Here is a 21,430-nt window from a genome sequence, read left to right as displayed (position 1 = left end):
GATTTTGAACTAATTTATGCAGGCTCAGAAACAGGCACTTGCAGCAATTTAACCTGAAGCCAAGACACGTTGAATGACAAATATTTCTGAGCAGGGATGACCTGTGTTTATGCAGGTTGAATTATGTGATTTGTCAACTTCAATCCCAAATCCCTTTTATCCCTGTGCACCACTGACATCTGGGAAGTAGAGTATGAAAACAAATTGGCACTGCTAAATCAAAAGGAGAATCGGTATATTCATTTTTCTAAGGTTCTCCTTTGTGTGTTTGTTTTTGTTAGGAATAAATTTGACTATGACTATGCACAGGGACAATTACATGCATTAGTTTTATTAAAGAGTGGACAGTTGAGGAATATATGAAGGATTATCACAGTGCACACCTTTATTTCTTTACTATTGATTCTGAATATCATCTTTTCTTTGACCTCTGATATATGAAGGATTACGACCTTTCCAATTAATTGATTGCTTACTATTTTTTCGTGTGGCAATAAGAGTTTTTTCATTTGTAGTGAATAGTTATAGCTTTCCCTTTTTTTCTTTTTAATTTGTGCAAGGAAAAAGAAAAGTGGGGTTTGTTTTTATGCTCTTTTTCTTTTCAAAATCTTGGAAAAGGGGGGGGGGGGGAGGGGAGGAGTAAGTAAGTGGGGCTGATTTGTCAGGCTATTTTATTTTCCATATATGAAGGTTTAAAATTAGATATACTTTACCATGATGAGGTTCCGTTGAAATTATTCAGAAACTTGATCAGGTGGAGAGCAATATTCCTAAATAACTGGAAGGTATGAGATCATGCGTATGATGGGTTTGTTGAGCACCCTTGTAGGCTGGGTCTACAATTCATATGATGACATCCATAAACTGGAAATGCATGCACTGTTTAGCTTTTCCACTTTTTTTTGGGTGTCAATATTCATTAACTAAACTTTGCACTAGTTGAAAGACAGTATTGCTTTAGGGAGAACAAATTGAAAGTTTTACTTTTAACTTAACTTTAAAGCCCATGGTACATTTTGAAGCCATGGTAGACAGTCAAGTGAGATGTATATGTTCGTATTGAAATTATCCTGTTAATATATTGTTTCGACCTAATCTTTTTACGTAAAAAGTAATCTTGTTTTGACTAAATGTTTTTACTTTTATGCATCTCTTAATCAAAATTCGTAAACTATATTACTTTTTTGCTCTATGGAAATACACGCAGTACTTTTGATCCTCACAGCTTAATTACATTGTAGATTCCCTTCCTCTGAAAAAGCTTCTAAACGAAGAAACTCTGAAGTGGTTTCAGCTAAAGGCCCACTGAGCATACCGGGGGATTACTCACGAAAGCCCCCAGTAGGAGGTAATTTACTACTGATTATAGTATTCAATATTTAGTTTCTTTTTTTGTCCTACTAAAGCTAGAATTTAGTCTTAGTATAACCCATTTTTATTTTTATTTTTATTTTTTTGAAAAACAAAAGTAAATACCAAGTCCAAAAAGAGAAATTTAAAGCAACAAAATATATGTCCAAGAAGTGTCTATGTTGTACTTTGAAAAAAAAAAAAAAAAAAAAAAAAAAAAAGAACTATCAAATGCAATCAAGAACCACGCTTGCTTTGTGATTGTGGACTTGAAACGAGAGATTTAGATTTAGATTAAATGAAGTGACTTTATATAATATATATTTGATTCTTATTAACTACAACTTCACATTCTTATCAATATATATTACCTATGTTAACTTCTACAATTTAATTAAAATCTAGGTTATCACAGATATGTGTATATAATTTATATGTATAATAATCTACATCACGTGGTCGCATTTTAGCTTATGATTTTATGAACTCGTTACGTGCTGTTTTTCTGAGTTTGTTTTGTTGGTGCCATTGAATAATACAGTGATGAGTGCAATGCATATGCTTGAACTGAATATTGAAACAAATATGTTTGTCAAGGAAAATTCCCCTAGCTTCTATTCTTGCATCTTCTATTTAAGGAACAAGTAATTTATGTTTTGAGATTTATGTTAATGGGTTGTTTGTGTTTAATTTTGGGGGTTGAAGATGTGAGCACAAATTGCAAGACTCACAAGGTGGTTGTGCAGGGTGAGAAGGTTGATCCCATTAAGGTGCTTGAGCTTTTCATTTCAGAATGGGTTTTTTTTTCTCCATCATTTTTGTAATTATTTCTGTATTTTTTGTTTTTTAATTTGTTGGGTAGAATAAATTGGCTACTCAGGACGGGCTTTTGGGTTAAATCATCCTTCATAGTTGTGGCTTAATAATGGGTTAAGTCATGAGGGGCTTTTGTTTTTTGGGTTAAATCATCCTCCATGATTGTGGCTTTTGTTCAATGAAATTATGAGTAATTTGTTGTGGGTTCCTTTTGAGAATCTGAAATCGATGATGATAGCATGAGGTTGGTATGGTCTTGACGTTTTCCCATTTAATTTGAGGATTTGGCTTAAGATTGTTATTGGGGTATGAGTTCATGTGGATAGTTTTGATAATTGTTCGATTTCAAGGTATAGATATATTTAGGGATTTCAGAATTTGGGTTAAAATTACTCTTGACGTTTCCCATTGAGTTTGACAATTTGGCTTCAAATTGGTTCAATTGAGTGAGTTGGGTAGAATTTGGTAAGGTTTACAATTATGGGTGGTATTTTGTCTGAATAATTGGCTTGAAACTGGAATTTCAATTTTTTTTTTTTATTGTTAGTTGTGCAAAATGTTATTTGGTTGCATGTCAAAACATGATTGGCAAACAGTAGATTGCATTGACTGATCTGAGAATGCAATTGCACTTTGGACAGTTCATGAATTGCTTACTTAAAAAATATATCTACTTTGCAGCAGGAAGACATGGGTACCGTTTGTAACAGATTTGCTTCAACATCTGCACCCCACGAAGCTCAGAATGTTCCCGGTCCTTCAACCCCTACTTGCAACATGTTTCGGTTTGGTGATATTTTGCAGCACAACAAGATAAGTTATGAGCAGCTAACTGAAAATGACCTTATAGACTCCGAATTTTTGACACTGGAAGAAGCAGACAAGTTTTACAGAGATTATGCCTCAGCGATGGGATTTGGTGTTAGGGTACGTGATGGGAGATGGTCCGTGGTGACCGATAAATTCTGTAGTAGATTATGGGTTTGTGACAAGGAAGGCGAAAGAGCCGAGAAGTACATAAACTCACTGAATAAGAAGCGATGTCCCAGGGGCATCACAAGAGTTAATTGTCCAGCAGCATTCCGCATTGGCTTATGTAGGAAATGTGATTGTTATGTTGTGAAGAAATTATGTGTGGAACACAACCACTCACTGGCAACGCCACGCGAGGCTCCTCTAATCCGATCACACCGCTCTATCCCGAACGATGATCTTTTCCAGGCCACTTCAATGCGAGGTGTATCAATTAGGACGTGCCAAATATACGAGTACATGGTCGACCGAGCAGGAGGGTACCGTAATGTTGGTTACACGATCAAGGATTTGTACAATAAGGTGAATTGTAGACGCCGAGAAATCCTTTTTGAGGGTGACATTGAAGCTGCACTTGCATACTTGAGTGAGAAAGTCGACAGTGACCCCGAATTATATTGTAAGTTTAGTGTGGACGAGGTACCAACTTGTTTTGGAGAGACTCGCAATCTTTAGTGGATTACACTTGTTTTGGAGATGTTGTGCTGTTTGATAGCACTTACAAGACAAATTACTATGAGAAGCCTCTAGTGTTGTTTGTCGGTGCAAATAACCATCTATCAAGTATTATTTTTGGATGTGCGATCCTTGGGGACGAGACCAAGGAGACATACACGTGGTTGTTGAAGACCTTCGTATCTTCCATGAGGGACAAGCGGCATGAGTCGGTAATTACCGATGGAGACCTTGCTATGCACAATGCCATAGATGCAGTTCTTCCTGGAGTTCCACATCGTGTGTGTGGATGGCACATCACGAAGAATTTAGCACAAAACTTGAAAGACCCAAACTTGATTTAGGCTTTCAAGCGATGTCTATGGGCCACCTCAAGCCCCCCTGAGTTTGAAATGTGGTGGACGAGCATGGTTGAAGAATTTGGTGAATCAGAGTGGCTGAAGAATATGTATGAGATTCGTCACAAATGGGCCGAAGGATATTGTAGACATCATTTTTGGGGTAGAATGCGTAGCATGCAACGGTGTGAGGGCATGAACAGATTTGTCAAGGACTTTCTCAAGAGTGGTCCGAAGTTGTTTGAAGTTATCCCAGCTATTGACAGGGGTCTGGCACGCCTGAGGAATTCACATGTGTTTGAAGATTTTCAGATGAAGACACTACTACAATTGTATAAATAGACAACAGTCAATAGACAACGGTTCTTATTTTGTCCGTTATCTTAATTTAACACACAACGGATTTTAATAAACTGTTATATGAAGGTATCATATCCAATGCTATTTGGTCGGATGAATTTTCTTAAATGATTAAACACAATAGTTTTAAGTAAAACCGTTGTGTTGGACAAGTTACAGAAAAATAAAAAAATTTGCGGGTCTTTGTATTTGACAAAATACACGCCCGCGTTAATGAAAAAAACCATCGCGCCTTTAACCCCTCAGACAGAACACAGACCTCCTCCTCCTCGTGCCCTCAAACCCAGACTTGCTTCTTCCCAAAACCCAGACCTCCCGCACTCTCACTTTGCTCACTCTTTCTCTTTCTCTCTTCTGATTATGGCCATCACCCATCACCGTCCCTCACCACCATTGTGTCGCCCTTTCACCACCATGTACGCACTCGTCTTCTCATCACCGTCGCCATGGCTACACACATCTTCTTATCATGTCGACTCTCAGTCGTTTATGCCTTCTGAAATCACTGGATTTATGCTATCCTCCAACCAAATCACACAAAGATTTGGGAAAGCTTGAAACCCTAACCCTAATCTGGACCATTGACTTCGCTGAGCTCACACTGGGCTTTCAGGTGCTTTTTCCCTCACTTTACTCTTTTGTTTTTCCTCTGTGCTAGGGTTCTCACATGAAGTTCTTGATTATTTCCTCTACGTTGCTGAATTTGTGTTTTGTTATCTTTTTTTTTTTTTTCTTTTTTCTGTAATTTTTTTGTGGGTTTACTTTGGAGGGATTTGAGGTTAGATTCGTTTGTTTTTTGAGGTTGATTCCTTTCATGTCATCTCTTTTTAAAATTTTCTTGCTTGGTTTAATCTCATGAACTAGGATTTTTAATAGGAATTTTTGTTCTTAATTATTATTAATTTTGTTCATTAACTGTTTTCTGAGTTTTTTTTTTTAACAGAATATGTATTTACTACCCTGGAACAATCATGAAACCATCATATTACACAAAAACCATCAGCTGAATCCTTCGATTGCTGCATCAATACTTCTATATGAAGGTATGTCAGAAATTTTATGCTAACTTCTTGTAGCTGTTGTACTTATGCCCGTAAAATCCTTTCTATGTTCAGATTTGATTGAGTCTCGAATGCAGAACTTACTTACCAGAGCTTCATCTGTGATTCTTACAAATATAACCCTTGAGACATTGGATGATCTTGACGAAGTTGAGGTATGCTCATATCTTTTTTTTTTTTTTTGTACCATTAATATGATATTTTAAGCTTTTTATATTTTTATGTATTTTCAATAATTTTTTTTTTTTTGTATACGACATAGCTATGTCATCCCAACTTTTTGCGCTTGCCTTTTGATTTAGCTGTATTTTTGTATATTGACTAAATTTTGTCCCATATCAACTTAGGGATAATGTACAATCTCTAATGTAGATTGTGCTAACTTGAGAAAATAAACCATTTTCTGCAATAATTTGAACAGTGGTATTGCAGTATCCTATGTTTCTGTTTGTGATCTATATGCTGTGCCTCTATCTGTAATTGGTTTTTGTAATTTTCCAAAACATAATTTCTGCAGATAAAATTTATGGACCTTTAGCTTCCCAAATATAAAAAGCTATCTATTTCCGAATGCCTATCATAAGCGCCACTATGGGGACAGTTAAAAAAACTGTTGTGCTCCCGCAAAAAAGTGGTTTCGAGCATTTCTTTATTTCTGTGCAAACTGGAAAGGCAAGTGCAAAGTGCAAAGACAGTCAGTCTGACCATCTCTCGCCCCCACTACTCTTTCTTTCTTTCTCTCTCTTTTTCTGAGCCTTAACTTTTCACATTCTGAGCTCTGTGAGAGTTAGTGAGTCCTTTGGCAATAAGCAACTTAGCAAGAAACAATGGTGAAAGAAACTGAGTACTATGATGTCCTCAGCGTCAGCCCCTCGGCTTCCAAAGAGGAAATTCGCAAGGCCTATTATCTCAAGGTTCATTATTTCATATATATTCCTCCATTTTTCTAAATTTGATCAGATTGAAGTTTGATATGTTGTACATTTCAATATTTCATAATAGTTTTGCATTTATTTTTTAACTTCTTTTTAACCCTTTTCTCAGTTAATTTTGGTGCATTGGTATGATTCATATACAAGAATGAATAAATGAATTTCAACCATTAATTCTAAATTTATAATAGATATATTTTGTTTAATGTTCTTACCTTTCTTATGACCTTAGAATGGAATTATTTGGTGGTAGATCCCGCTTGTATGATAATGGGCTGCCTTCTTTTTGTCTATTTTGAAACATTAAGGACTGAGTGAAATGGGAATCTGATCGAGCTTCAGAAGAATATGGACCTTAATCACTTTATTGATATTTGATTACTCATACTAACACATTTTTTAAAACTTACATGTCACTTATGGGTTTATGCTTTCTTTTGTTCAAATCTTGGTGAACTATTTAACTTTGTTTAATGAGCGTTTTTATGAACTGGGAATCTTTTTCTGTATTGAAAACTCAAGAATTTAATAGGGAGAAGCTATGTGTATTGGTACAGGCAAGGCAAGTTCATCCAGATAAAAATCCAAACGATCCTCAAGCGGCTGAAAGATTTCAGGCAAGTCCACTGCTTCTAATTCTTCTTGGTAACAGCCCTTTTATGAATCAAATGGAGGCTAAATAATTATTGGTTTCCACCCTTTTAATAGAATCGGAGCCATCTAATTTTTCTTTTTCTTAAGCAATAAAATCAACTCTGATTCATTGCAGCGTTGCTCTGTCATTTATTTGCTCTGAAAATGGGTTGCTGCATTTAAGTTTTTTTGTGAAGACACAGGCGCTATTATATTGTCTTATTAACGTGAGCCGTTTTATGTTGTATCACATATTTGTATGGTCTGTTACCCTTCTTTTTTTTTTTTCTTTTTTTTGTGGGTATAAAAATCTTAATATTTGCAATTAAGTACTAGGTGAAGCTTATCAAGTTTTGAGTGATCCAGTGCAAAGAGATGCATATGATCGAAATGGAAAGTATTGCATATCTAGGTAGAATACTCTTGTGCTCACACACACACACACACACACTATATTGTCCTATCACAGAATTGTCACTTGAGCTCTTTATTGTGTAAAGGAAATGAAAATGTTACAGTTGCTTATAAAATTATACTTGCTTACAATCTTTGCGTCTTGCCTTTACTCATCTACACATTCTTGACATAAATTATGGCTTCATTTGGTGTAGTTGCTTTCTGACATCAAACTGAATCAACTTAACTTTGTTAAATGTAAACAGTCCAGTCCATATATATACAAGAAAAAAAAATTCCATAGTTGTGATTGCACAATAATAGTTAAAACAATTTGTTGTTCACAGAACTTTCTCTACATTATTTGATGTTTGCTATGTGCAACACATTTTAAAATATTGTCATTTGTTATGTTGTTATGAAGTCTTAATTTGTTGTGATTGATTTGAAGTTACAAGATGCAAAGGACATACCTCTTGACAGGGTAAGGCATTCACTTGTGAGATTAACTTCAATTGATTCCCACTCATTAAACTTATTTTGAGTGATTTTGTTGAGTGGATAATTATATTGGCTAGATGTATCTGTTTCAGATCATTTTATTATTGAGTTGGCTTTGCCTGCTCTGGATTTTCATGAACTGAATTACCTCCTATTGGATCATACTATTCTTATCATGCTTACGTGGTTGCAATTCATGTTCCATTTAGTTGTTGCTTTAGTTGCGGGTGGGGTGCTTAGCCACACACAAAATATCTACCTCATAAATTATGCATGATTACATTAAAGACCCATATGGTATCTGTTAGCTAGGGTGCTAAGTTTAGTTGTGAAACCTGTAAAACCCCTTTGATGATGCATTTGACTTCAACTTGTAACTTTTCTTTTCTTTTCTTTAACTTACATTAAAGACCCATATGCATTTGACTTCAACTTGTAACTTTTCTTTTTGTATGATTTCAGGTTGCAGTGAAGGAAGCATCACTACAAAAAGTCATTCTTGAAATCGTAAAAGGAAAGTGGGAGCAGGAGAGGGACTAAGTTCTGCTTGCCACCATTGATGACTCTTGTAAGCATGTTCGAGATTTATTAATTATTGCTTAAACAAGCATGCATTTGTAAGTATGATTGTGCATGTAAAAGAGTATTATATGCCAAATTAGATATGGTAATTAAACTTTGTATATGGATGCTTGGGGTGGGAGCTGTGGAGAGATGTGTTGAGGGCAACGCTGGAGCATGGGCTGGCACCCAAGTCGTGGACTGACTACTTGTACTTGTCAGTGGGTGGAACTCTTTCCAACGCTGGAATGAGTGGCCAAGCTTTCAACCATGGACCTCAGATTAGTAATGTTCATGAGCTTGACGTTGTTACAGGTAATTCATTCACACTTTCTTATATATATAACTATTCTATAGATCATTTTTTTGTAAGCTAGGTTTTCAATTCAGTATTTTATATCAACCATTGAGATCAAAGAAAATGATGATTTTAGTAGATATATTGTGGTGTATTTGTTGTTTGATCATTAAACTAATTAATCTTTGTCTGTATGAACGTCCAAATAGAAAGGCAGTTAATGTGATATTCCTTTGTGGACTGTAGCATATTAATTAATGTATGCCTTCACATGGGCTCTTTTTTGTTAAATGATACAACAATATGATTGTCATCAATCACATTAGTAAGTTGTTGTGGGTTGCTGCCAAATATACATTTTGATTAATGCATGGTGATTGGTGGTTGTGGGTATGTATGTTCAAATTCAATCTTTGGCAGTATCATGATATCAATATTGCATTAATGACCTTAATTCTTGGATTAATTGCAGGTAAGGGTGAGCTCATGACATGTTCAAAAGAGTGAAACTCAGAGTTGTTCCACGCTGTTCTTGGTGGGCTAGGGCAATTTGGAATCATCACTAGGGCTAGAATTGCTCTTGAACCAGCACCCCAAAGGGTATCTCTCTCTAGCTCTTCTCACTCTCTATGTAAACAAAAGATAGGCATGCCACCTTGATAGTCCCAGGAACCTCAACTGCTTTCAATTAACCGAACAAAGATGGGAAATGGGTCTTAGAAATAGATGAATTTTAAATTGAGACCATAGATTAACAAATGCCCCTTACCCCCCAAAAAAAAAAAACAGTATGAACAAATGAAATGCAAGCAGGGATAGTGACATGCCATCACAAATATAGAGGGCCAGGGAGGTTGGGACATTGAGATTTAGAACTAATCCTCTTCTTTCTATTTGTGGTGTTACATCATTATCTTTGTTACATAAAATTTTTGGTTGAATTTTATTTTTAATTAGTACTCCATGTTTGCCTTGTTTTAGTGGGAACGAAGGCAAGACAACACTTATACCCAAGAAGATATCGATGAAGTCCGGGCTGAATGGGCAAACTTCGTGGGCCAGTTTATGTAGACATTTCTGGTTGGATTTTTGCATGACACCTTTTTTACGTAGGCCATATGTTTAGCTAGACTAGCTTTGGGTATATATGATATATTGATTACTTTGCTAGATTAGCTTGGGATGATTGATAGGCTAGCTGCTGGATAATATTTTGATATATATATGGCAGCAATTAGGTTGATTCATTAGATTGATGCCTAGTTTTTTGGAAAGGTATATATGGAGGGTTTTTGTTTATGGCATATATGGCTGGTTTTGTGAATGAAATTGGGTTAAGGGAGCAAGGTACATATATACAATTACTACCTTTAAATATCTTATATTATTTGGTTATATTAGAAATTCCAATCCTTTATTATTGTGAATTGGTATTTTGTAAATGTATAATTTATTAGGAATGTTAATTATGAAGGGAATCAATTAATGGTTGTACCAAAACAACCTATCTCATCAATCAGATTCTGCATTGTTTGTTCATAATTGCATTGTGGTCAAAGACAATTGGGAGTTTCTAAAAACAGATGTAAACAGGCACATTATACAACAGTTTTTCGATAAAAAGCGTGGTCTGTGCCCTTGACTTACAATGGTTCAATATCATAAACCATTGTCTAATTCTTAAGCATACCACACAAATCTTAAGAAGCCATTGTGCTAAGTACCTTCATACAATAGTTTCTAATCCAAAAATCGATGTACCAAATAAGTATATACAACGGTTATGTGGTTAATATTTAATTTTCTTAATGCATGAATACAACGGTTTCATATAAAACACCGTAGTTTGAAAAACCTATAGACATGGCAATACACATATTATTCAATAGATTAGACAACGGTTTTTAACAATAAACCGTTGTTTTAATGGCTATTTCACCTCGTGTTTCTACCTAAAATAGTTGTAAAACTAATTCTTTACTTAACATAACCGTTGTTTAACATATATATACACATCGGTTTTTAAATATAAACCGATGTTTAAATTGGCACTCAACAACGGTATCTTCCAAATCATTGATTTTAAAGGTTGTATATACAACGGTGGTACATCTATAACCGTTGTGTAGGTGCACCAGGACAACGGATTTTATCCGTTGTCTATTGGGGGTATGAATAGACAACACTCGATTAGACGACGGTAAATTATAAACTTAGACAATGGTGAAAATCCGTTGTCTGATTGCTATTTTGTAGTAGTGAGAATTCGAAACAGGTGCTGACAACTCATCTTAATGCATTGGAGCGGCATGCAGCAAACTTGTACACCGACAAAGTCTTCAGGTTAGTAAGGGAGGAGATAAATAAGGTTGCTTCACTTGTGACCGCGCAGCTTGTACAATTTGGGAAAAGTCGCATGTATGTAATTCATACATATGGTGAAGAACATGTTCAGTTCAAAGTTTTATGCCACCATATCAAAGGTATCTTAGAAATAAATTGCACATGCAATCTCCTTAAATCACAGGGCCTCCCATGTTGCCATGTTATTAATGTCATGAAGTATGAGAATCTGAAAGAGTTTCCGGAATCTCTCATTCTTAAGAGATGGACAAAGTCAGCGAAGGAATCAGCTTATGGTATCCCACTGCCTGACAACATTGGTCCCGACGAAGCACGAGAATTAGCGAGGTACAGATATTTGAGTACAAGTTGCAACAAACTGTGTTTCCTGGCTTCCAGAACAGAGGAAGGTTTCAATTTGTTGAATAATGAATTAAGTAGGTTAGCACCATTGTTGGATGGGTTTGGGAAGCAAGTAGGAGATACCCACCTTCGCTTCCGTCGAAATGCTGCTCGACCAAACAACATTGTTAGAGATCCAAACATCGTGAGGACCAAGGGAACCCAAGACACAGGAGGCAGACGGGGAGGCAATGGAAGAAAATGCAGTACATGTGATGTATTTGGTCATGACAGGCGCAACTGTCCCAAGAGTAAGGAACACCGTAGAGGAAATAAGAAGCGAAATGGCAGCAGGAAGATTGAAAGTGACGGCGATGCGGAGTAGCAGCAGGTTGAGCCGCAGATGCAAAGTTTCGTCTTGAACACTTGAAAGTCCCATAACAAAAAATTATTATGTATTGCTATTATTTATTTGTAGCAGGATGAGCCTCAGTGTCGTCTGGAACACTTTTACGTCCCATAATAAACAATTATTATGTAGAGCTATTATTTATTTTTAATGTGAAATTAATTTACATTGTAACTGTTCCTGAATGTAAATGCTTGATTCTGACATTGCTTGTTTATTAAGTAAAAACTATTACAAGGACCAATTAAATTTATAGTCTTTACGAAACTAGACAAACTCACATCTCCACATTCTAGCTAAGTACATGTAGGGAATCAAATTGTAAAGGAAATGAGACAAAAGGATTCCGCCAAAATATGTTAGTAGGACACACTTACTGTCTAAATGTACAAACATGGGTGGTTTGGGTTTTGGTGAAATTAGAAACTTAGACTTAAATTATAGCCCACCCAAGTATGATACAATGTTATGCAATGTCAATCCATTATAGCCCGATGTGCAATTGCTATATTAAAGTATTCTTTTGACACCCCTGTTTGACAATCATAGTTGGACATGCAATCCTAAACCCTAAACCCTCAACCCTAATACCACTACTACAAATACCCCCCTACTAATATCAGTGAATAACTGATGTCTATTCATGTTTTATGGCAATGTCTAGGCAGGCGATATCTAATGTACCTTGTTAAGATATCGTTTTGACACTGATATCCATTTTGAGGTTAGACATCTTTTTTATTTTAATTCTAATATCTAATAGGCCCTTTAGATATCAGTTCTCCAATTTTCTAGTGAATTAAAATTCTGAATATGATATTAAAGATAGGAAACACATCGTTAATTACTATGGAAATGATCTAAATTCTTATTTAGACATCAGTTCTGTTATATTTATCGATATGGTAAACCCATTAAATGTATTTTTGTATGCTTTCTACATCATATTTAATGTGATTTTGGATATGTAAACTACCTTAGATATCGTTTTATGCGCCCAGAACTGATCTACATGCTATGTTACATATTGAGTTTTTTCTATTATAAGATGTTTGAATGTATCTAAAACATCTGTATTTAATCTATAACTGATATAATATTGAGTTTTTTCTATTATAAGATGTTTGAATGTATCTAAAACATCTGTATTTAATCTATAACTGATATAAAAGACAATGTTGGACATCAAGTTTTCTATATTTATTGATATGGTAATGTTACTTATATATTGGTTGTTTTTGATAAACTAATATGCATGCTATTTTATATATCTGTGTGTAAATAAACTGATATGAAATTTGTACGATAATATCACTGTCATTATCCAATTTGTACTACAATCCTGATATAAAAGAAACTGACATTCAAGCCTGAAATTGGTGCAATCTCAATCCATTCCATTACCATTAATTCCAACATCCAATACAAGTATTTCAAGACCTTCCGAAAAAAAATTACACATTGCACCAAAATATAGAGCATATATCTATAATTAATTACCCCATCCCATCCTAGTATCTAAATTAAGGTAGCCTCCCTTTACAAAAACCAATAATCAGCGCATGCATTTACACAAAAATAGGTGCATGATTCACCGCTTCTAAAGGCTGCCTTCATTTACAAAATATTAATTGGCAGCACTTGTTGCCTTCCTTCACAAAAAAATGCGAACACCTGTTATAATTCAGCTTCATTCACAAAAGAAAACCTCAACTGTTATGTCAGACATGAAACAAACTCAAAGATTTGCAATTTAACAGTCAAACTCAAATAAAGAATAAAAATAAAAATCTCCAACAGTCAACAGGAATACATGCCAAACAAGATGCAAATGGTTTTGGGACTTCTTATGATTCATCCTTATTCAATTTCCCAACGCAAAGACATGCAAACATATCACAGCCACCATAACCCACTGGTTTTGTGAAAAAGGAAATTGTGAGTGATGCAACTAATAATACCAGATAAACTTGTCAATAAGCTCTAAGCAACTGAAAAACTAGGAAAACAATGGATGAATGGATGAATCCAATGTAAGTTATTATATAGTAACAGGGCATGAACTAAGTAGTCTAATAAAAACAATCAATCATAACCTTGTTGATCATTTACTGAATTTGATCAACAACCATTTCAACAAGTTAGCTAAGAAGCAATGTATATGGTCTGATATCACACTGCTCATCATTAATTACTTCTAAATATGTACTTTGCAAGCTCAGCTACATAAAGTAACAAATGGACATATGTCGCTTACAAAATATAATTTACTCCAAAAGAAAACAAAAAAAAAAATTATGAAACACACTACCTCATCAAAACCATGACCAATATAGGCAAGCTCTATTCATTCTTCCATGAATCTCTCCAACCCCTTTTTTTTTTCTCTAATTTAATAGCTTCAATTAACACATGTAGATCTTCTGTTTTCCTACAATGCTATATTGTTCTTTTTCTTGTTTTTTTTTTTTTTTTTTCTTTTTCATCTAACCCGCTCCAATGTCCAATCTCAAACAGAGGAATCAAAATGTATTTTCAATTTCTGTAATATATGGCATGAAGTGTTAAAGGGAAAAGAAGATGAGTGAAGCTAATGAATAAAAGGAGAAATAAAGGTAGATAAAGAAAGTGCAATCATCCAGTTTTGCTTGGCTGAAAAGGTTGGGAACTTGGAGATAATGTTTAATGCTCAGAGAATAAAAAGTTGATCAAAAGACAGGGTTGAGTGAGTAAAGAACTAAAGACATTGCTATTTCTTGATTTTATTCTTTTAATTATAAGTTAACAGTCAAATGATAGTTGTTAACAAAGTTAAAGTAGCTATTAAGAAGAGGGACATGTGTCAAAAAATTAGCTTAGGGGACATGAAAAATGGAGACAGCAGATCTTTGCTCCACAAACATTATATCCACAAACCATTTAAACAAGCGGTACAGAAAAATAACTAATAAATTTCTATAACACTGAATTAACGACATTATTAATCAAGCTTATAGTTTAAATATTGCTAGGTGACTATAACTATTGCAGCTTAATTATATACTACAATATCAGTTGTTTGTGTAGTTTAACTATTGCTCTCAAACCACAATGCTTTCAATGTTTTTTATTGATTGCATTCAAACTCAACAGAGTATCACCCAATCCTACACTACAAGAAACATGCCAACAAACAAATTTTCTCTAGCAATTTGTTGTGGTAACTACTTAAATAAAGCATGCATTAGGCATAAGGCATGGCATATGATTTGGAAAAATGACTAATCAATTTAGAATTCATGTTCCTGCAATCTTTCAATTCCTTTATGATACTATCCTGCACTTGAAAATATGCACATTAAGAACTGATTGAGGTTTCTAAACGGTGATATGAAACTTTTCTTTTCATCAAAAATATATGGTGTAAATATAACTGACATAAATTAGGACTGTTGTAAATATAACCTGTGTTAATCAGTGGACAACTTTTGTAGGCATTGCAGTAATGACTCCTCATTCTGTTACATTTGGTTCATCAATAAAGAAAACTCATAAGCCTAAATTTCCAGATCCATAGACAGATATTAGAACAAAAAAGGAACAAGACATGCTAAAAGGTGAAAGTAAAATTGGCTTATAAATGACAGCAAAACTCATACACCGCATACCCCTGCCAACTATATCTACTATAAGTCTATAACACATCATCCCTAGATAACCCCCTCCCCCACGAGATATTAAATAAATATTGTAAAAGACATGAGAATCTTGGCTTCACGTACCTAAATGACACAACCAAGAAAAAAAAATTACTTTGAGCCAAGTATGAAGTTTTCCTATTATTAGACTAACCCTTACCAAAAAAAAAAAAACTAAAAGATTATGACAAGATAGGAAGCTAATTTAATTCATGGCAAGCAGAAATCTTGACAACAACAGCTGGTAATAGCAATAAAAATACCGGTACTAATTTATAACCAACCAAAAGAAATCATACAATGCCATGAAGTCGATCAATATTTACCAATGAAAACAGTACTCTAAATCCAAGAAAATTAAATAGAAAGAAAAGGTGTAACAAACCTTTAATTTGTGGAGGATGACAATCATGACATCAATTCCTTACAGACTAGTGAACATGGAAATCTACCTGTTTAAAGTCACCACTATGCTCATCTGTGTGTGTAAAGAAAATGCATAAGGCCTTGACAGTAGAACCATAACCAAGAAAGAGAAGTCACTTGGGAAATGATTAATATTGTTAATTATTGATAAGAATGCTTTAATTCTTACATGATCTTTGGTCGGTTAATTAAGAAACCTTTCATAATCTTCAAACTGTTATAAAGATTCATGTAATACGAGAGGTCAACTAAGACCTATAGTAATTCGGGACAAAACAACTGACTGGATGGGAGATAAGCTAAATAACTCAATTAACGACTAATATAAACAATAATATATAATAAACTTAATAAGCATTGAAATTAGATTCACCTTGAAGTTCACACCTATTTCTCATAAAGGCTTTATAATCATAAAAAAAAAAAAAAAAAAAAAATTGGACCAAGTCAATTTTCAATTGATTGATTGAAAGTATAGTATATATTGCTGCAGTTACTATGTCTTACATATGCTTCTACTTATTTCATGAAAGAAAATGAATTTGTGGATTTGAGCTAATTATGGATTTAGAGTTTATATTGCTGTGTTAATAACTTTGGGAACTATTGAACACTAGATTTTAGTTGTAATTAATAATGGGTATGACCTAAAGGTCATAATCTCGTTCGAATTGTGATGAAAGCATAAAGGGCAGTCAATTTAAGTAAGATATCTCACGGAAGGCAACAAACATGGCACAAAGCATTCAAGCATTTAGTCATCTCAGATACATTGAATTGAGTACATGAAAGAAGAGTAATGTACACATCCCTAGCTATAGTGTCCAGTTATCTTCAATGGGACGACATTAACTTCCAGTGTCCTTGTCTCCCGTTAGTACGGGGATTTGATTTGAGGGGATTGGTATTTCGTTGGACATCGAATTGTAGATGCGTACCTTCAAATAAGATAAGGACACTGTTACAACCAAAAATTCGAAAACAATAATTTATTGGTAATTGAAGTGCATGCTTAGTCTAAAGAAGTGCATGCTTAGTCTACCTAGCTATATGCGAATATAATTAGTGAACAAATAATTTCACACAATGACCATGGAAACAATGGCATTAATATTTAAGGTCATATAAAGTTCTATGTGGCTTTATGTTTATGTGCAAAAAAAAATATCAGTTGGCAAGACACAGGCCTTCTAGGCAAATTAATGAGCATAACAGTTGAACAAAATAGGTTTTGCAAAATTTAACTTCATAGTTGGCAGTTCATTCGTAATTGTCAAACAGTAGGTCCTTTCTGCCATTTTAATATTGCAATTGCATTTCTATCCTAACAAAATTGTAACCTTCAATCAAGACTTCAGACAACACCATCGCAAATGAGCTAACCCAACAAAAATGATATTCACAGGGTTTCATGTATGTGCATAAGTGATCCCACAAGACAATCAAGCAATACCACAAGAGCACAAGACAATCAACCAATACCACAAGCCCACAAGACAATCAGCGAATAGCACAAGACCATTACCTTGAAATGTTGATTGCAGAAGGCAGAACAGAGGATGACCACGACGGCGGAAAAGGAGGGCGAGGGATGAGGTACGCTTCAGTGTGGGTGAAGATGCCTGCCAACTTTGGGCGCTGAGAAGACGACAACGGCAAAGGAGGAAGCTGAAGAGAGAGTGCGCGCGAAGAGAGAGAGTGGGAGGGAGAGTGCGCGCGAAGAGAGTGTCTGTGGTACGTTGAAGTTGTTTGAAAACTTCAGAAATTGAAAGATAGGGAGAGAGAAAGACAGAGGAAGCTTATAAGCTAAGCCAAAGGGTTGCCTGCTGTCACATGTGCGTTGCACATGTCTTTTTTTTTAGATATTTAGCTGTTAACCTCTAAATCTTTGTTACACAGGTTAGCTTTTTCTTGTTTTGAAAAATAGCACACTCGTCCCCCAAGTCCCATCGGAGCAGATTTGACTCACCCTGAGAATGGAGAAGCTTCCAGCCCCTCCATTGCTGCTGTAAAATTCTTTACCACCAATAACTTCTTTCCGCAATGTAAGTTGAGACCTTGTTGCTAATGGATGTTTGTACTATTGTAGGTAGTAGCTTCCCAGGATTGGTCTGAAGTGACCAAATATGTTGGATTAGTTTGTGCTGAAGCTCAAAGACAGGAACTCATTCAAGATTTATATAAAACATGGGAAGACCCTGTTCGTGGCACAGTCAGTGGTGGCATGATAAGGTATGAGAACTCTCGAATCACTTCTTTTGAACTTTCTCAAATAGTCAGTACTTCATTGGTTCAGTCCCATTTGCTTGTACCAACCTTCTCTTGCCCATAGGCAAGCACACCAATATTCCCCAAAGTCTAAACTCATACAGACCCTTCAATTTGTTCCCTCGATATTCTGCTTGCATATAATGCTACTTTCTGATGGAAATTGTTGCCATTTTATCTTTTTGTAAGGTGTTAATATTCTATCTCAATATCATATTCTCTTTTGTCCAGGGATCTTCTGGTTTCGTGTAGGAAGGTAACAGGGCAGAAGCCACTAAGGATTGTATTTTACAGGTACATGTTTGTATTCCTAGGTCCCCATTTGCCCACAAGTTTATGACTCTGCTCCCCATTTGCTTGACCCTTTTTTTTTTTTTTTTTTTCATGAAGGACTCCTGGGTTAAGCAAACCAACATTCACATTTAAAGAAGTAAATCTGAAGGTGTTTGATCTGCAAGACAAGGTATTGTTGCAATTATGTTTCTGGATTAAGAAAATAATTGCTATGTTCTTTTCTTCCACTTCAAATTTCAAATTTCATTTATCCATATATTCAAATCTCAACCATGTTCTTTTCTTAATGATATGAAAAAAGTGATTCATAAATGCAGTTTTTTATTGTATGCAATTTGATAACAAAGTCATCTTTATTGAAGCATCCCAACTAATATTTTAGATATAATGTTTCAATACTTTAACTTTCTCATTTAATTTTTTCAATTTTAATCACAGCCTATTTTATGTCATCATTTCATCTAATTACAATATTATAACATTTTACCTTTTCATCCATTACAATATTTGTCCGCGGCATCAAATATTTTTTGTTTGCCTTTTCTTTGCGTTTGCTTGCTTGCCCTCTGTTTTTCTTCCTGGGTTTGGTTTGCTTGGTCGTCTGCATTGACCTGCAAGGTCGTCGAGCCTGTGAGTTTGTTTTGGGGGTGGCATTGTTATCAAATTCCCTCCACTTAATGCATGTGAATTTAAGCTTGCTAATTTTTTCCCTTTATGTTGGCAAAGATGGCAGTCTTTGATTTTCGTTATGGACTTGATTTCATTTGGTTTGCAACCCTTGAAAGGTTGGTTATGTCTAAGGCTGGTCTTGAAAGTAGGCAAATGAATGAGATAACTAGATATCTCAGGCCGTTGAATATTTAGGACCCCAAAATTTTATAAATCCATTGTATATTATGTCTGCTTTTGGCAAGTTTTTACCTAAACAATAATGTTAATAAACACATAAACATGTTGTGAAATCATTTATTTTATCTTCAGGTTTCTTAAATAGTTGATGACATGCCCAAGAATAAGATGGTTTAATGGTGAATATTGACTATGTATAGATATAGCTACTTAGCTGGCTACAGACGTCGCTTAATTGATTTTGAAAGCTAATTCATTAGGTTTCTCAATTCAATTGTCCAACGTAAAATGGACATGCAGTCATTTGGGCCACGACTTTAAGTCTCTTAAAATAGAGATTAGGCTTTCTGGTTTTCTTTTTTTCTTTGGTGAGGGGTGCTGTGGAAAAGTGGTTCCACTTTTTTGCCTTCTTATATAGATTATGATTTTAGTAGGTATCGATTCATGATTAAAACACTCTGATTAATCAAACACTTTGATTAAAATATTCTGATAATTTTGAATTAGTACATGATACTTCTGTATTGCTCATAAAGTTAGAGGTTCTTCCTTTGTTTTCAAATTTGCATTTAAATACATTTTTACAAATCAGTTAATTTGTACTACTGTGCAAAATTGCTTTTGACTGCTGATCTTTATGCTTAATCTATTAATTAGTATAAGTTACCAATTATCATAACATTTTAACTTGCAAATGCAAAAAAAAAAAAAAACATTTAAAAAAAAAGGTACAATTAGGATTGGTTTGGCTGCTTGGAACCTCAATTACATCCAGCTTTAGTATGCCCCAAATTTCATACACTTGCTCCACATTTTATACACTAGCTGCACATTTGCACATTTTATAGGCTTGATACAGATTATTATGCATTGGTTGAAAATTGGTTTTTTTTTTTTTTTTGACTTTCTTTCCTTGCATTGGTTTCAAATTCTGAAATGAAGTTCATTCTTATCTTACAGCTGCTTTAAATTGGTTAGAAATCTCACGTCCCCTTAAATGAAGTTCTGTTATATTTTTCAAATTTGCAGCCAAGCACAACAAAAGCCCCTCACAGAAGGCAGCCAGCAAGAACAACAACCCCCCTGTCCCACAAAGCAATGAAGTGAAGAATACCCTAGCACGAGAGATTTAAAGCCCTCAAACATACTTCTTGGGGATGACATGAGGGCCAAGGTTGCTGACTTTGGTTTGGTTAATACATAAAGGGGTATTATTGCAGCTGGCATCAAAATACAAGCATGTGTATTGGCAAACTCTGTATTGGCACTTTTTGGTACTTGATGTGTAAATGTGGATATGTTGTCAAAATATGTATTGACACTTTGGTAAATATTATGTTTGGATACACACGGATGTTTTCTTCAGTGATATGCCCTTATTAGCATATTGTGATACATGAACATTTGGAGTAAATATTATTGCAATGTCAATCTATTCCAGCCCGATGTGCAATTGCTATATCAAATTGGCAGTTTGACACCCCTGTTTGACAATCACATTTAGACATGCAATCTATTTATATTTTAAAACTTTTAGAATACATATGTTGTGGTTTACAAAACATAAGGTGTTTTCTTGTCAATCTAAAAGGATTTTTGAGTACCGATATTGACCTCTAATATATTGTCTGAGTTAATTTAGATCAATATACTTGATATAGTATATAGTGGGATGACCGGAAGTGCTTTGGCCATTTATTGGAGGCTTCCAATAAAAATTACCAATTTTCACCCTACAAAGTTGAAGTGGAAATCAAAAGTACCATTCCCTGCCCAAAAACTTAAAATTGAAACCAAATTTGCTTCCCCTCCCAAAAAATGTGTTTTTATGAAACTAAAATTCATTCCCCACCCAAAATATTGAAATTGAAACCAAAATTTCTTCCCTGCCCAAAATTATTAAAATTAACCCACCCAAGTTGAGAAAAAAAAAACACATTGTTATTATGTCATTTATTTTTACTTAGCATGTATAGCCTTCGCAATCAGCCTTTAATTTATGAATCATCACCTAGTTGTTGAAGTTAATGTCTAAGTTGATTTATGCATAACACAAAAGTTCTGAAAAATGTGGCTCAAGCCAACATT

At 34.7% G+C, this 21,430-nt stretch overlaps 2 protein-coding genes across 2 annotated transcripts; both read left to right on the top strand.

Annotated features, from left to right (window-relative positions):
• The first annotated feature begins 2,856 nt into the window (after positions 1–2,856).
• Positions 2,857–3,998, top strand: LOC147280084 (protein FAR1-RELATED SEQUENCE 5-like). Its single transcript, XM_086252126.1, has 2 exons — positions 2,857–3,618; positions 3,705–3,998. The coding sequence occupies exons 1-2, from the start codon at positions 2,857–2,859 to the stop codon at positions 3,996–3,998; spliced, it is 1,056 nt and encodes a 351-aa protein (XP_086108252.1).
• Positions 3,999–4,061: 63 nt separating this feature from the next.
• Positions 4,062–10,161, top strand: LOC147280083 (uncharacterized). The gene is made up of 5 exons (XM_086252125.1): positions 4,062–4,286; positions 5,296–5,395; positions 5,468–5,568; positions 6,903–6,962; positions 9,716–10,161. The coding sequence occupies exons 1-5, from the start codon at positions 4,062–4,064 to the stop codon at positions 9,803–9,805; spliced, it is 576 nt and encodes a 191-aa protein (XP_086108251.1). The 3' UTR covers positions 9,806–10,161.
• The last annotated feature ends 11,269 nt before the right edge of the window (positions 10,162–21,430 follow it).

This window comes from Dryas octopetala, chromosome 7 (genome assembly GCF_963921425.1).
Source record: "Dryas octopetala chromosome 7, drDryOcto1.1, whole genome shotgun sequence".
Lineage (NCBI taxonomy): Eukaryota > Viridiplantae > Streptophyta > Magnoliopsida > Rosales > Rosaceae > Dryas > Dryas octopetala.
This window is presented reverse-complemented; position numbering and strand designations above follow the sequence as displayed.